This window comes from Porites lutea, chromosome 9, assembly GCF_958299795.1.
Source record: "Porites lutea chromosome 9, jaPorLute2.1, whole genome shotgun sequence".
Lineage (NCBI taxonomy): Eukaryota > Metazoa > Cnidaria > Anthozoa > Scleractinia > Poritidae > Porites > Porites lutea.
The window spans coordinates 31,136,618-31,151,648 of NC_133209.1; the positions used below are offsets into that span (position 1 = coordinate 31,136,618).

Genomic DNA, 15,031 nt, shown 5'->3' on the forward strand with positions numbered 1-15,031 from the left:
ATTTTTTAGTACATAAATATGTATTTGGGGAAATGATATTTAGCTTTTTCAAGAAAAAGTTTGGAGCATTTATATTTTTATTTTTATTTTAATCAAACTCCTCAAGTGTAATCCAGAGAATGGAAATAAAAGAAACAAACAACTTTGTTTTTCAGATATCAAGGAAATCAAGGCCTGACTTGATATCCGCCATCTTTGCACGCACTTTAGGATCAATATCACGTGGTATTTTAGGGGGCAAACAAGCGACAAAATTTGCCAGTAAGGGAAATAGCGGTCAAGTTTAATCTTGCAAAAGTACAGTTCACGTCTACGGTTGCTACTTTACCCAAGAAAGTAAAAATGATCACCTTCACCCGTAAAATTTGCCATATGTCCTTAAGATAAAAAGTTCTTCCTTTTCTCTTGTCTAGAATAAACAAACTCGACCGCGATTTCTTGTATTGGCAGATTTTCATCACTTGTTTGCCCTTTGAGAAACTACGTGACATTGCTTTTATCCGCGTTCAAAGATGGAGGGTATCGTGAATAAGGTCTATTCCCCTTACTATTTTCGAGTTATTATACGTTCTGAGAAACTGCCCACCTACCCTTCCCCTGAACCAACATTTTGCCCTAAGTGAGAAATAAGTGTTAATGTTAGCTTGGGGGAGGGGTAGGTGGGCAGTTTCCCACAAATGTGTAATGGTGACAGGAAGGCGACCAATAGCGCCGAGTCTAACAAGAAGAATTTCGAGCGAATTACAGAAAACCAAACTCACGACCAGGCTTCAGACGCAAAGAGCTGAAATTTTTGGATTCGGCTTGAAATTCGTATGATTTGAAGAATTTTACGAAAACCGATGTGCTAACTTCAAACGATGTTACATGCAACAGTTCCCGTCTTCATTTTCCTGTTCCTAGGAATTAGCCGATGGATCTGAGCCAAGAGTTTCTTTCTTACTCGGAACACTTTGGAACACCCCCGCAACAACCCAAATAACTGACGATAGGTAAAATGTAAATCACAAACGCTAGAAACTGTAATCTGTAAAATATTTTTCAAATTTTTTTTTTTTTTCTGTGAAACGTTTAACCCTTTGTGTCATTTCATAAGTCGGGTTGCCATGATTGTCTGCGTGAACGTACAATAGTCCTGAATAGGACTGTTGTTGACAGTGACATTTGACATATTTCTAGCTGTTCCGGTGTTTTGGCGGTAAATGCGGAAAAAATACATTTTTGTACTAATCCGCAAGAAGCAACGCAAATCGAGGAGGGCGATAATTAAACAATGATCAAGTAAGAAAGGATAAAATTTGTCTAAAAAACACAGCTTGCAGATCCGGCAAGTAACACCCAGGGATTTCACCTCATCAGGAGCCCATGGGCCCCTGACGTCATTTAGCTGCGAGGCTTCCGGTCATTTTCTCATTTTATTCAATTACCGCTTTTTCAACATTAAAATTTATACCTTTTCAGTTTTGTCTAATTTCTAGACGCTGAACGATTTAATTTGGATTTTTGAAGCCAACTCACGAATTGGTTTAGCTTGCAGTCCTTCAGGTTTTAAGACCCCCTGGCGGAACATACATATCTGAAATTTATGGGTCTTGCGAACAACTTGCGGATTCACCCTTTCGGCAAAAATTTTTGCCTTTACGTGAAAAACTCCAAATCCCTCAATTAAAAAAATTTTCACCGTTCTTAGCAGGTGTGCCGCTTTGATACGGACGGCAATCAAAAGAAGGTTCAATAGCAACTTAGGTTTGCGAATTAACTGACACCTCGGTTTGTCACCTATGATTTTCTTCAACCTTTTCGTTTTGAAATTTTAAATTACATAGAAAATGAAGTATTGCTAAATGGGATGCACGTCCATGCAATCAATTTGCATTTTTGTAATTTGTAATTACTCGCGAGGAACTCCAACGAGGAACTCCAACCAATATACCACCGGTGTTTGATAGTTTAATTGGCAAAAAATAAATTCACGTTTCCAAGGCAACTGCAATTAACATGCCTTTTCAAATTAACTAAACTTAACATCTGCAATGGACGATACTGTGATATGTAAACTGCATTTTAAACTTTATTGAATCTTGCATAACGATCTGTATTGATCTTCCAAACACTCAACAAACCTGAAGTCGTGTGAAGAACAATGTGCCGGAGTGAGTGCGGAATAATCATAAAAAATTGGACCTTAACGGAACTAGTTTTGTCATCGTTCTCCCTCATTTTCATCAATTTATTGGCACTGTCTGGAAATTTGCTTGTCATATTCGTAATTTTGCTCACAAAGGAACTTCGTCGCAAAGAATCAAACTGGTTTGTGTTGAATCTAGCGTTAGCCGATCTTTTGGTTTCTTTGACGGTAATTCCAGCCTCCTTAGACACTGTAATCAATGGCCATTTTCGTTTTGGAACCTCCTTCAAAGAGTTTATCGGCTTTGCCAATTTTTTGTTCTGTATCTGTAGTATCATGAACTTGCTTCTACTTTCTGTGGACCGCTGGTTTGCAATCGCTAAGCCATTTAGATACTTGCAAGTCATAACACCGAAAAAAGCCAGTGCTGCATGCTTATTTGTTTGGTTTTATTCAATGCTCTGTGCTTTACCACCCAAGTTTGGAATCAGCTCATATTACTGTTTTATTCCAAATATAGACAATTGCGATCTCGAAAAGGACTGGTCGGGATCAAAAAATGCGTTAATTTTTGCCGTCGCAGTTCTTGGTTTATCGTACTGTCTCGCTTTGGCTGTCATGGTATTGTTGTATTGGAGGATTTTTCGAATCACCCGATCACACATTCGGAGAATAAATGTACAACATTCCCTACGGAGCCGAGTGGAAACAAGCGAATATTCGGAACAAAAAGAACGTCCAGTTGATGATTTTAGTACTGTCATCTCAAACGTACTAGAAATCGAGGATACGGCGACAAAGCGCTATTTGTCTAGTAGAAAAATGCGATCGTCGAGAAAAAATCGCAAGTGGACTAACCAGAATCAATTTCCGCGGGCATCGGACATTCAAACTGCAAAGAGTTTTCTTATCGTTATTGGCGTCTATTTTCTTTGTTGGACACCGTTTTGTTTTATGTTGATGTTGGACATCATAATGAGTAAAAAGATAAATCAAACAGGAGCCTTAATCGGCTTGTGGATAGGATATGCAAACAGTTGCTTGAATCCTGTCATTTACACGTGGAAATATAAACAATTTCGACATGCTTTAGTGTCTACTAGGAAAAAATTACGGGAGAAATTTTTTGTTAAATAAGAAACGATAACAGTTGTCTCAATAACTAACATTAAGACAATCATTGTACGAGATGCAGAGACGGCCGGGTTTAAAATAATCAGGCAAGTTTTTTTAAAACTCAGTGAGCATCAGTGATTGTAATCCTTTTCTGTTTGTAAATGTCTGTCATTAACTTTTATACTACGTGCAACACCAAGAAAGGCTCAAGAAGGCGTTCTTGAAAACGGGGTTAAAACCGCGCTTTTAAAATCGTTTCTCAATTTGTTCATAAACTGCCGGGCATCATCATCATCGTCATCATCATCATCATGATTATAATCATCATCATTATCATTATCATAAACATCATCATCATCATCATCATCATCATCATGATTATAATCATCATCATCATCATTATCATAATCATCATCATCATCATCATCATCATCATTACCCACATTATCTCCTCATTAATAATAGTCGTCGTCATCGTTATCATAATCACCACCACCACTACCACCACCACCATCATCATTTAGGCCAAAGTAAAACTGTATTATCGATTAACTTCAATAATTGAATGTGGGTTGAAAAGTGAAAAAAAAAAAAAAAAAGGCTGCCAAGTAAACACAAATTACTGCATTTTCAAGAGAAATAAACATGTCACGGAAACAATTTAACAATTTTTCGCAAATTAACACCTCCGGTTTTTCTGAGGTCCTGAAGTAGACCTGAAGTCTTTTGAGCCGAGACCAGGGTAATTGATGGTTAGCCGATATGAATAGAACCTTCACATCCGTAGGTTACAGGAACAGTAGCCATGATTGCCCATACAAATCCTTATATGTCGAAGGTTACGTAACAATGCCGATGCTCCGGCTCAGCTTGCGGTCGTTACGTAAAAGCAATCATTTTGAGTTCAATGTGGGCTTAACGAAACATCTGCGGATTCCCTGGAGTCCTAAAGTCTTCTAGAAGTGTTTTGAGCCGGGACCAATTTGTAGCAGAATACAAGAAAACCTGCCCCCGCAGGCAATAGTGATAACATAAAGAGCATAAACAATACATTTTGCACTGTAAACATGTCCAGGAGTATCCTGACATGACTATATGCCAGAAAAGAGCAAAAAATGACTCGATGAAATACCATATTTCTCTTGTTGCTTCCTATTCTTTTTGATAGCATTTTTTTTTTCATTTTTATTTTCTCCAGTTTTTTTTTTCTTACCTGTAGTTATTAGCAGGAGCCCATACTACTAATTATTTTTTATTTTATTGATGAAAAACAAACCAAACTTTTATTTATCTTGAAAGGTAAGCAATAAGTTCTTGGTTATGAAAGAAATAACGCAACTTATTGCAGATTAACTATTTCCCAGTCGCAAGAGGATAATGGAAAATCCCATATCCTTTCTTGATTCGATTAAAAAAAAACTTGCCATGAATATTATATAGACGTCTTAACACAGGTTTCTCAACCTTGGACGAAGATTGAGAAATAGACAAACCGGCTCCAATAAAAACGATAAAATGACCATAAATTGGCTCGTGGACCACACAGCAAAGAATAAACACCCAACGTAAGTGATAGTTAGCCGATATTTAATGAAAAGACTCTTCACATTCGATTCGTAGATTACAGGAACAATCGTTTTTCTCCTTAATCCTTATATGTGTTTCGAAGATTACGTAACTTTGGAGCTGGGGCTAACTGTGATCCTACCTAAAAGCAATTATCATTTTGAGTTCACAGCGGACCAAGAAAACGTAATAACTCTACAATAAATCAGCTATAGCAACTTTGAAATTCTCAGATACCATCGCCGCCACTAATAGTTTAATGTGCTTTCAGTCGATCGGCATGCAATCCTCTTTTCCCCAACCCAACCCCCCTGCTCCTGCGGTCAATAATTCCCCCGCGGTTTTTATTTCCATACGCGCGCTCGACGATCTCTAAAAAGGAAATAGAGGAACAAGCTAGAGCAGCCAAACCCCGCTCTACAGACACCCGCTTATAATACGGACACCTCATTATTATGAACAGTTTGCATTGCCCCTGGGAAGAGAAAGCCCCTAACATTTTTTCTAAATCCGCTTAATACAGACACTTTTCGTGGCTCCTTCAGAGTCCGTATCAAGGGGGTTTGACAGTATTAATTTCCCCCTCCCCTCCCCCTTTGCATGTGCTATCAATAAATTCCCCCCACCCACCCCCGCAGTTTTTATTTCCATAATGACGCGTTTGACAGCTGTGAACAGGCTAGCAATCCTCTAACAGGCTGGTTAGCAATACTCAAACGGGTAAAAATTGACAGAGAAAGCCTGGTTCACACTACTAAGAGCCAGCCTGGTTCAAATATAAACCAAAAGGCTGACATTTGAACACTTTCAATTTCTTCCGATCCGAACTCACTTTCTTCTCTTTCCCGCGGTGGGGGTGGGGGGGGGGGAGGTGGTTTTCCCGCATGAAAATGCGGGATGTTCGTCGTCTTTGGTCTCACTTAGGGGATTCAGGACGGAACGCCGAGGGGTTGAAATAAAGCCTGAGCCTCGTCCAGATTTGCCTCCTTTAGGACTTTTTAAATTCTTTTCCGACTTTCTTATGGGAGTTCCTCTGTCCCCTGGGGGGAAAAAATGCTCTTCTGCCGAGCCCACATTAGTTTTTATAGAGACAGCGGTTAATTCCCCATATTTGGAAATGGTAACATTCGATACCCCATGTCTGTCTATGCGGCTTCGGAGATGTTTTTATGCAACAAAAATTGTCTATACTTTACATAATTTGGTTGTCCAGTTCTCCGTTATCGTCCATCAGCATTTAAAAGCCAATTTTGAACATAGTTGATGGAAATTTTCTTTATTTTTTGCTGTAACTCCTCGACAAGCGTCCAACTGCATTCTTGACACGGGCTTTGCGATTTCTCTCAACTTAAAATCTTAAAGTTCGCATCATCGATTCTGTCATGTTTTATGATAAAGAAGAGGACGATGGCGAACGTGAAGCAACTGAACAAGTTTTCAAGATCATAATTATCGGCGACAGCGGAGTTGGCAAGACTTGCTTAGCTCACAGGTTTGCCACGGGAAAGTTCCCAGAACAGACAGAGGCCACCATAGGAGTCGATTTCTGTGAAAGAAGGCTGAATTTAAACGGAACCAAAATTCGGGTAAGCCTGTACATTTTTAGAGAACCTAATGAATTGAAGAGATATATTATCTTATGGGAAATTTGCCGCCCAGCTCCATGCTGTTCAAATAAAATCACGACTAATATTTATACTTCTAATTAACAATAATAATATTTTCAAATGTATCATAAGCTCAATAATAATCGTATTTCATTTGATAACACCTCACGCAAAAAGGTCAAAAGATAGTACAGTAAGATATAAATAGAGAAAAGCCAAAATAGCCAGACGATACTATGCACATAAAGTGCCTATAGTGCGTTATTTCATTCAGAGCTGCAAATAACAGTCGGTCATCTGGCACTATCCAACAGAAATTTGCCTATCTCTGGTGAAATCCTACCTCGAAACAATAACTGAACAAACCAAATGCCAAAAACTTTCATTTTGTACCTGAAGATTTTGTATACGTGTAGTAAAAGAGAAATAAGTAAAAGCAACCCTGGTGACAGCCTTTCTGGTTTTTCCAACTACATGTAAAATGGTGACATCATGGTTTAGCCTGCATAGCAGATGTCGAATAGAAGGGTTAAGGAGGGAAAATGGGAGAGGGGATTGGTGAGGAAGGGAAAGGAATACCTCATATTTAATAACTCTCTATTTTTCTCTTCTGCGGTGGCTGGTGTTTGCAAATTTCTGATTGGCTGAGCTGTAATAAGTATTTTTTTGACATAATAAACAACTATGATGCAGGTATCAGTGGAAATGTGTTCTGTTGGCATAAGCTTTGGAAGATCAAAATTATGCCAATCAAGTAGTGACTTTGTGTTGAAAGCCAAATTTAAACCTGCAGCTGTAACAGCTTGTTTATCAGGCAGACATGCCATGGTTTTGTATTTACTGGATTTGTCCAAACACAAGTGGCAATTCGTGCCATGCATTGTCATGCAATGCCAATATCCACAAGAGCACCAGTTAATATAACATATTTCAGAGAATTTTAGAAGCTGGACAAGCCTGGGGGGGGGGGGGGGGTACTCCTATGCATTACCTATACGGGTATGTGCCGCCCAAGGGGTCATGATTTTAAAGCTCCTGATTTAGAACGGGGTATCCATTTCAGAGGCGTTTTCTAGAACAGGGTATAAAAACTTGTGGATCACGACTTTGTCTTCTGCTTAAAATTATTGCTGATTATAATGAAGCATTTATTTGATGTATAAGTCAAACAAATAAAGAAATATCTTTTTAAAACAACAGGGCTATTTCAATTTACAAACTTTCTAGAACGGAGTATTAAAAAATTGGCCCATTTCTAGAATGGGGTATCAGTTTTAGGGTGAATTCTAGAACGGGGTTTAAAAAATTGTGCCATTTCTAGAAGGGGTATCAGTTTTAGGGGAAAGTATTTTTTAGAATGGGGTGCCAATTTGGAGTCGCGGGCGGCACCTACCCATCCAAAAAATACCCAAGTGCCCCCCCACCAGCCCCCCCACCCCCCCACCCTCCCCTCCCGGCTGGACAAGTAACTTTCAATAAGCCCTGAAAACCAACGAAATGTGTCAGCGCAGCTACTTTATCCAGTTAAGTTGGCTTCTTCCTCCCCCCTTCCCCTCCCCCCCGCATGGGAAGCTTGGAATGAACTGCATTGAGTTAAGTTTTCAATTTGATTGACTTGAACATACTTTTTGCCCCAATTTTAAAATATTTATCTTCTTAATTTAGTGCCCAAAATGCTGGAATTGCATTGAAGGGCTTCAAAATTTCCTGGGGAAGCCAGTATCCCCAGACTTGTATTTGTATTTATTTATTTGCCACATGATTACAATTACAAAAAGATGCCAAAAAAAAGGTAGGAAGAAATGGCGAGGAGGCCTAAAGGAAACTATAAAGCTTATGTTAATTGGGCCTCCTCAATTACAATTTTTTGAAGATGGCATAAAAATTATGGCGACGGATACAAAATAATATAAGGTGGAAAATTAAAATAACAATCAATATTACGGAAGTTTACAAATGTTGAATAATAAAAGGCTTTTTCCCAAGATTTTTGTTGGAGTATATTGAGTATATTGTTGATAAAGCCAATCCTACTGGCTTCTTAATTTTTTATTTTAAACCCCTGCAATCTTGTTAATGTGACAATTTTTTTCTGGCCCAAAAAAAGCTCTCCAGTCATTCTCTCTCATAATAAATGACCTTCAGTTGTTAACACAACCAATCTGTGGCTGCAACCAATGACCAGGGATGAAGCTAAGGAGAAGTTTATTATTCATCCTGGCTATCACCTTCAAAATTACCCATTCCATAATAGTTTCTATGTGTGCATTCCATTAGCTAAAATCAACCCACGTAATCATGACAGACATGACATTTTGGGCAAATATATTGAATTTAGCACGGATGAAAGAGTCAAAGTGTGTACAATAAACTAACTAGAACTGAGGGAGGGAGGGATGGGTAAGAGCTTATGTCTCCGGTCCACATCTGAACAAAGATGACCCGCTTGAGCTTCGCTTTTGGTTAACATAGATCCCTGATGCTAATAGCTAACCTTACTAGTTAATTAATTATCATTAACAAATGATATCTCGATGATCAGGATCAGTTATCCAACATCCCTCAGCTCATAGCAAATTAAAAGATCTGATGAATCTACCCTGGGAAAAGATTTGTCAGTTCAGTTGATGAACCGTGATGCATTTAAAGTGATCTCACATTACTGATCCTAATCATCCCAAAGGAATGCACCCTAACATCCATTTTTGGTAAAGTTTCTTGGAAAAATCATAATCATAACTTAATAGTATCTGATGAACTGTTTACTATGATTTGTTAGATTTAGGACATGAATTTTTAGTATTAATTAATGTCTAAATTATTTTATTTTTACTATGTACAGCTGCAGATCTGGGATACTGCTGGTCAAGAAAGGTTCCGCAAAAGTATGGTTGTGCATTACTATAGAAATGTGAGTGCTGTAATCTTTATGTATGACATCACAAGGGAAAGTTCTTTTAGAGCACTCGCAACTTGGCTGCAAGAGTATGATCACTATGGAATCTCTGACGAAGGAGAAGTTCCAAAACTTATGATTGGCAACAAATGTGACCTTATTCATGAGAGAATAGTCAGTTCAAATCAAGCTAGAAAATTTGCTGATCTTCATAGTATGCCAGTGTGGGAAATTTCAACCAAAAATGATGAAGAACTGGAGATTATTGAGTCTATTTTTCTGACTCTTTCACATAAACTTTTGAAGTCAAGATCATCTTTCATGGACCGGCCGACAAATTATTCCAGCATTGATTCCTTCAGTGACAGCACTAGGTCAGCATCAAGAAGATCAAAAAAGGGAAGAAACTCAAAGAGGATTAAACTCAAACATGAAGAGAGACAGAAAAGGAAATGTTGTGAGTCGTCATGAAGTTGTCAAAATTTTAATTTTTATTGATGAGCAGTAGGATGCATATATAGTTGTTAGTACGTCTAAATGTATTTGGAAGTATCTATCACTAGTTACTAACAGTGAGAGAAAATGAGTATCTACTGTGTAGAACTTAATGTTTTTGGTAATAATTTATAACAAATTCCTTTAAGAATTAACCCTAACCCTAACCCTAACCCTAACCCTAAACCCTAAACCCTAAGGGACAAGCACTGTGTACCACTCTCTCGCTATTTTGCAGGTGAAGTGAAATTAATCTACAGTAGTAACACAGCAGCTTAGGGCAATAATATTATGAGTATTTTGTTGTCAAAATGGGAAGACTATCCTGTCAGATCTCACAGCGTAAGAATCATACCGATACACTGGGCCGAGTTGTTTAATGCTGCATTAAGATAACCCAGGGTAAGAGTGAGATTTGAATTGAGATTTGAAATCTTAAAAAGCATTTCAGCTTTAATACTTTTTGTCTATAAGTTGATGATTGGACGCTCTAAAAATGCTAGAAAATGCCAAGAAAATGCTTTTGAATAGAAGAAAAGAAACCCAGGTTAAGCACTAATCGTCCCTCAAACAACTGGGCCCAGACTGCTATTTTGTGGGAACTGACAGTTAATATTGGGGTAGAAAGTAGACAAGCTTAAGTCCTGGTGAGTGCTGTTATTTTTTTTACTTAATGAACAGTATTTCCTCGAAAAATAACCATCTCTCGATTAATCACCTCCCTCACAATTAATAATAGCCCCCCTTTGACAGAAATATTTAAAATCATAACTTCCATCTAAAATGGCCCCCAACCCCTTTTGCCATCTTCCCTTTTTTTTATCCCCTCCCTGGCAAGTTAAAAATTGACAAGCAGGATAACAAACATAGCTGAAGTGGAGTCTGATGCAGCAAAACTGATCAGTGATGATTCAAGCTCTGACATCAAGGATATTGACATTGAAAATTAATCAAGGAACCAAATTTGCAACACTTAAAAAGCCCATGTTCAGTTTATTTGATGTGGTTATTTTTTTTTATTCAATGGAATAATAAAACAAAATATATAGGGTATGACTTCCAGTGAGCAATATTTGAAATAATTGCCTCCTTCAAATAGTTGCCTTCCTTGAATAATTGCCTTTTTTTGGTGTGAAAAAAAGAATAATTGCCCCTGGCTATTATCTGAGGAAATTCAGTAACTCTTAGTCTCTTTGAAGTGTGGTTTAAAAGAAAACTGTTATAAAGGGATTTTTTTTGTATCAGTCAAAACATATAATTTTCATGCTTCCACTAAATCAGTCACTCTTGCTCATTAGACTTTCAGATGTGTATACTCATTTCATTAAGCATACTTCAGAATACTGCACAGCTGATTAAGTTTGATTGGGTTTTTAGGGGTGGATGTATCCCTTGTTGGTCACAAGAACCCCAAGCTTATTGATTATTGAATAATAATAATTCAATCTTGGTGTGCCTGTGCATCGATTAAGAGCACTACATCATTCTTCTATCATGCAGTAGCTTTTTACTAGAAATCCTTTTTTACACAACATTCCCAAATGCAAAAGTAAAAGAGGACTAGATGTTGTCCATCAAGACTCATGCAAGATTTCATACTCTATACTGGTATTCCAGTCTTTTCCATGAGCATTGGTTGGCCTTTGACTTGGCGTGTAAAACAAAAAAACATAAAACAACAACAATCTTTAATGAATTTCATGCAACAATTGACAGTTGTCTTGTCCACACAATTAGCAAAAATGCTATTCTAGGTGGAACAATAATAGTTTTCAAGATTCACGTCCATCATGGTCAGCTGAGTTGATCATGTAAATTTGATTATTAATGGCTTGCTTGATGCCAGCTATAATTTGAACTGGAATTGCATCCTTTACCAATATAGTTCAACCTGAAGAATTTTAGTAAATAAGTAGTTAAAATGATAAGAAAAATTTAGAATCATGTTTATGCCAAACAGCAAACATAAATTTAAACTGCGTGACCAAGGTTTCCATTTTAAGGTTTTTGTTTACTCTTTAGCCATTTACTGTTTGTTATCTGTACACAGAAATAAGTAGTTTCTTTCCAGCTCCATCCATAAGAATTAGTTTGCAAAAAATGTGATTCTAAATCTCACATGCTTACAGTAGTACAGCGCCGGGTTGTTCAAAGCTGGGTTAAGTTAACCCAGGATTAGAACGAAATTTGAATTCAGCAAGGCCCTGATAACAATGTTTGAGTTATTATAGTATAGATTATGGAGTAATTTTGTCATAAAATTTCAATATAAGATGTTAGGAACTAAATTTATATAAATATTTATACTTCCAGAATTATTGCACATAGCACTTTATAAGTTAATAGTAAGTAATACATTAAAGATTTAATTTTTAGCATTAAATTGGATACCACTGTAAAGAAATAATAATAATAGCTCTTATACAAATATATGATAGATTCCAATTTCATTGAGTTTGAGCACTTTTTTGATTTAAAATTTAGTAAACTTCCTCAATACAAGAAAGTGGCAAGTTCATTGAGCCTTTGAACAGGTTATTGGTATAAAGGTTTTGTGGAAAAAGAGTAAAAACAGCAGGTGTGGGCTCAGGGGTCTCATTTTACATTCCCCAGGCTGTGATTATCATCATTTTTTCTTTCACTCATATCACACAACCCTCCTCATCAACGTTCTTAACGTTGGGAAGGAATGCCTGACAAACAAAAAGGAAGGTTACAGCCTCGGCTGGATTGTTCAAAGCGGGGTTAAGATAGCGAAATTTGAAATCACTTATGAAAGCTTAAAAGGAAAATTCAGTTTGCTTCTTTTTGTCAACAATTTGACGACGGGCGGGACGGTCCAAAAAGGAATAGAGAAAATTATCTGATAAAATGCGTTTAAACAAAAGAATAAGAACCACGGATTAAAATTTAACCCCGGGGTTAGCGCTAATTAGCCTTCGAACAACTGGACACAGGAGGTAGCCTCCCTGCAAACATCCTTTGGGGTTCGTTTGTCACACATTCATTGAATGAATTCATTGAATGAATGCGTGACAAACGAACCCCAAAGGACGTCTGCGGGGAGGCTACTCAGGAGGGTACTCGTTATTATGGACTACCGGCCCAAAGGAGGTACCTTATTCAGGACAGGGGTAAGGAATTTAAAAATTAGGGATTTCTTTAATTAAGGCATAGAAAAGTGTGTGAGGATTTTCCGGTGATGCTTCCTCGACAAGTGGTACATAAACGTGAGGTGGTTGAGGTATAAAAAAGGCGGAAGAGGACTACAATACGATGATATCCCACCCCTCTCAAGAGGATCTTTTGAGGCTAAAGGTATATAATGAATGGCAGGGAGAACACTAGTTGTGGTAACTATTTTGATAAGTATATTTAAGCCAAATAACGCGTCAGTGTACACGACATCCCCCTTGTCAGCCCGAGGGGTACTGCGGACTTTGAGCAAACAGAGTGGTGGAATGGAAGCAGAAATCACCCTCCCCCTCCCCTCCAAAAATCATCCCCAGGGCTTCCACCCCCTCCACCCTCTCCCCCCCCCCCAAAAAAAACAAACAAACAAACTTGGGAAAAAATTAACCTCCATAATAGCCTGCGTAGCATGGCGGTTTTGTCGAGCCGGGCGCAGGAGCGGCGTAGCCGCGAAATTCGCGCGCGAAGCGCGCGAGAACGAGCGGCGAAGTCGCGAGAAAAATAAAAGTTGCTTCCGCCCCAATCTCCTCGCGGTTTCTCTGCCCTCGCCCGCCTTTATTGCTTAGCGCGCCCAACTAAAACCGCCATGCTACGCAGGCTACCTCCATAAGGGAAACGCCTTGTTGGATACCAACCCCGGGACACCAGATACACTTCCAGTAGATAGAGTATTCTAGTAATCTCAAACCAAGTCTTGATCTTATTTTACTAGCGTAATACATACGGGATTTGTCCCTAAAATCTCTGCCTAACTGAAGCCACACACAAAAAATACTTGCCAAATTTTCCTACCAAAAAAATCCCCTTCTGGAAACTGTAAAACCCCCAAAATCCTTCTATCATCCCCGTCACTGAAAATCGAAAGTAATCCCCTTATCCCCTCCCCCTGTGGTTATTGGAGCATTCAGACTTTCGGTCATACTCCTGCAGCACCCTCGAAGATACAAGCGTGCGAATTCAGTATATTAAGTACTCAGGAAAAAGAAACTCAAAACAGTACTCTCATGCAGTTTTTAACTAAAACCCTTTCATTTCCTGTGAACGGTTAATGAAAAAGGTACCTCGTCCTGACCCCGTCTATCAAAGGGGCTGTAAGAGACTTGCACTTCGAGCTCGGGGCACTATCCACCGTACAAAACTTTGTGGGGGCGGTGGCTAAAAAAAAAAGAAAAGAAAACGAGTATTTGATTCCGTGCTCCTCCCAAGAATAAAAGTCAGAACTAAATTAAAAATATCTTTTTATATACAGACCGCATAGCACTGCATGTAAAAACTATAGTGCACTAAAACTCATGTTGAGGATAAAAGTTTCAAACACGGATACAGACGAAGAAACAACCCAAGAGCAAATCAGTTCAGTTCACTGTATTTACCTTACTATTTACCCACAACTCACTGTCTTCCCCGCCTCAAACTTCCCAGTCTCATTTCCTTTTCCTGTTGCCTTCACGATGACCTCATCTTTCAGTTATTCGGACGCTGTCTCCCTTCGGGTACTTTTACTTTCCCGATTAAACGCACTTCCTGTAATGCGTTCAAGATGTAAAATACTTTTACCGGGTTGAGATCTATTTTGGAAAATAATTGTGGTATGAAAGTGCAGTATTTTTGGGATTCTCAGTGATGGACAATCGGTACATTCAATTTTAAAAAATTGCAGTAGGGAAGGGAAACTAAAAGTGTTAATTATATGTAAATCTGATGACCATATTTATCAGGGAATATTTTTATTTTGTGCCATCGGTTGACAGTTTTCTGGCATGTTCATGTAGGCTATACAAATATTACAGGCAAATTTGAATGAAGTGTGGTACTTAAGGGTGTTGGAACTCGCAACGTGCTTATAAATACGTACAAACTTCCGAATATAGCTTACCAGTCCTTCAGCGAAACCGGAAATCAAATTTGCCAAAAAGTAAGAATCGTGCTCACCGGAAGCACGCGCGATGTTGTTTTTGCATGACGTCATTAGAGGCTTGACCAATCCAAACAATTGAAAACAATGGTTCTAGTTCCTTCGCGCGTGATTGT

The 15,031-nt window shown here is 38.3% G+C and overlaps 2 protein-coding genes across 2 annotated transcripts; both read left to right on the forward strand.

Annotated features, from left to right (window-relative positions):
• Window positions 1-2,034: 2,034 nt before the first annotated feature.
• LOC140948521 (alpha-1D adrenergic receptor-like) lies at window positions 2,035-3,339 on the forward strand. The gene has a single exon (XM_073397769.1). The coding sequence runs from the start codon at window positions 2,144-2,146 to the stop codon at window positions 3,263-3,265; it is 1,122 nt and encodes a 373-aa protein (XP_073253870.1). The 5' UTR covers window positions 2,035-2,143; the 3' UTR covers window positions 3,266-3,339.
• Window positions 3,340-5,940: 2,601 nt separating this feature from the next.
• LOC140947798 (putative Ras-related protein Rab-33) lies at window positions 5,941-9,952 on the forward strand. Its single transcript, XM_073396994.1, has 2 exons — window positions 5,941-6,396; window positions 9,260-9,952. Exons 1-2 carry the CDS (start codon window positions 6,193-6,195, stop codon window positions 9,782-9,784), a joined length of 729 nt encoding a protein of 242 aa, XP_073253095.1. The 5' UTR covers window positions 5,941-6,192; the 3' UTR covers window positions 9,785-9,952.
• The last annotated feature ends 5,079 nt before the right edge of the window (window positions 9,953-15,031 follow it).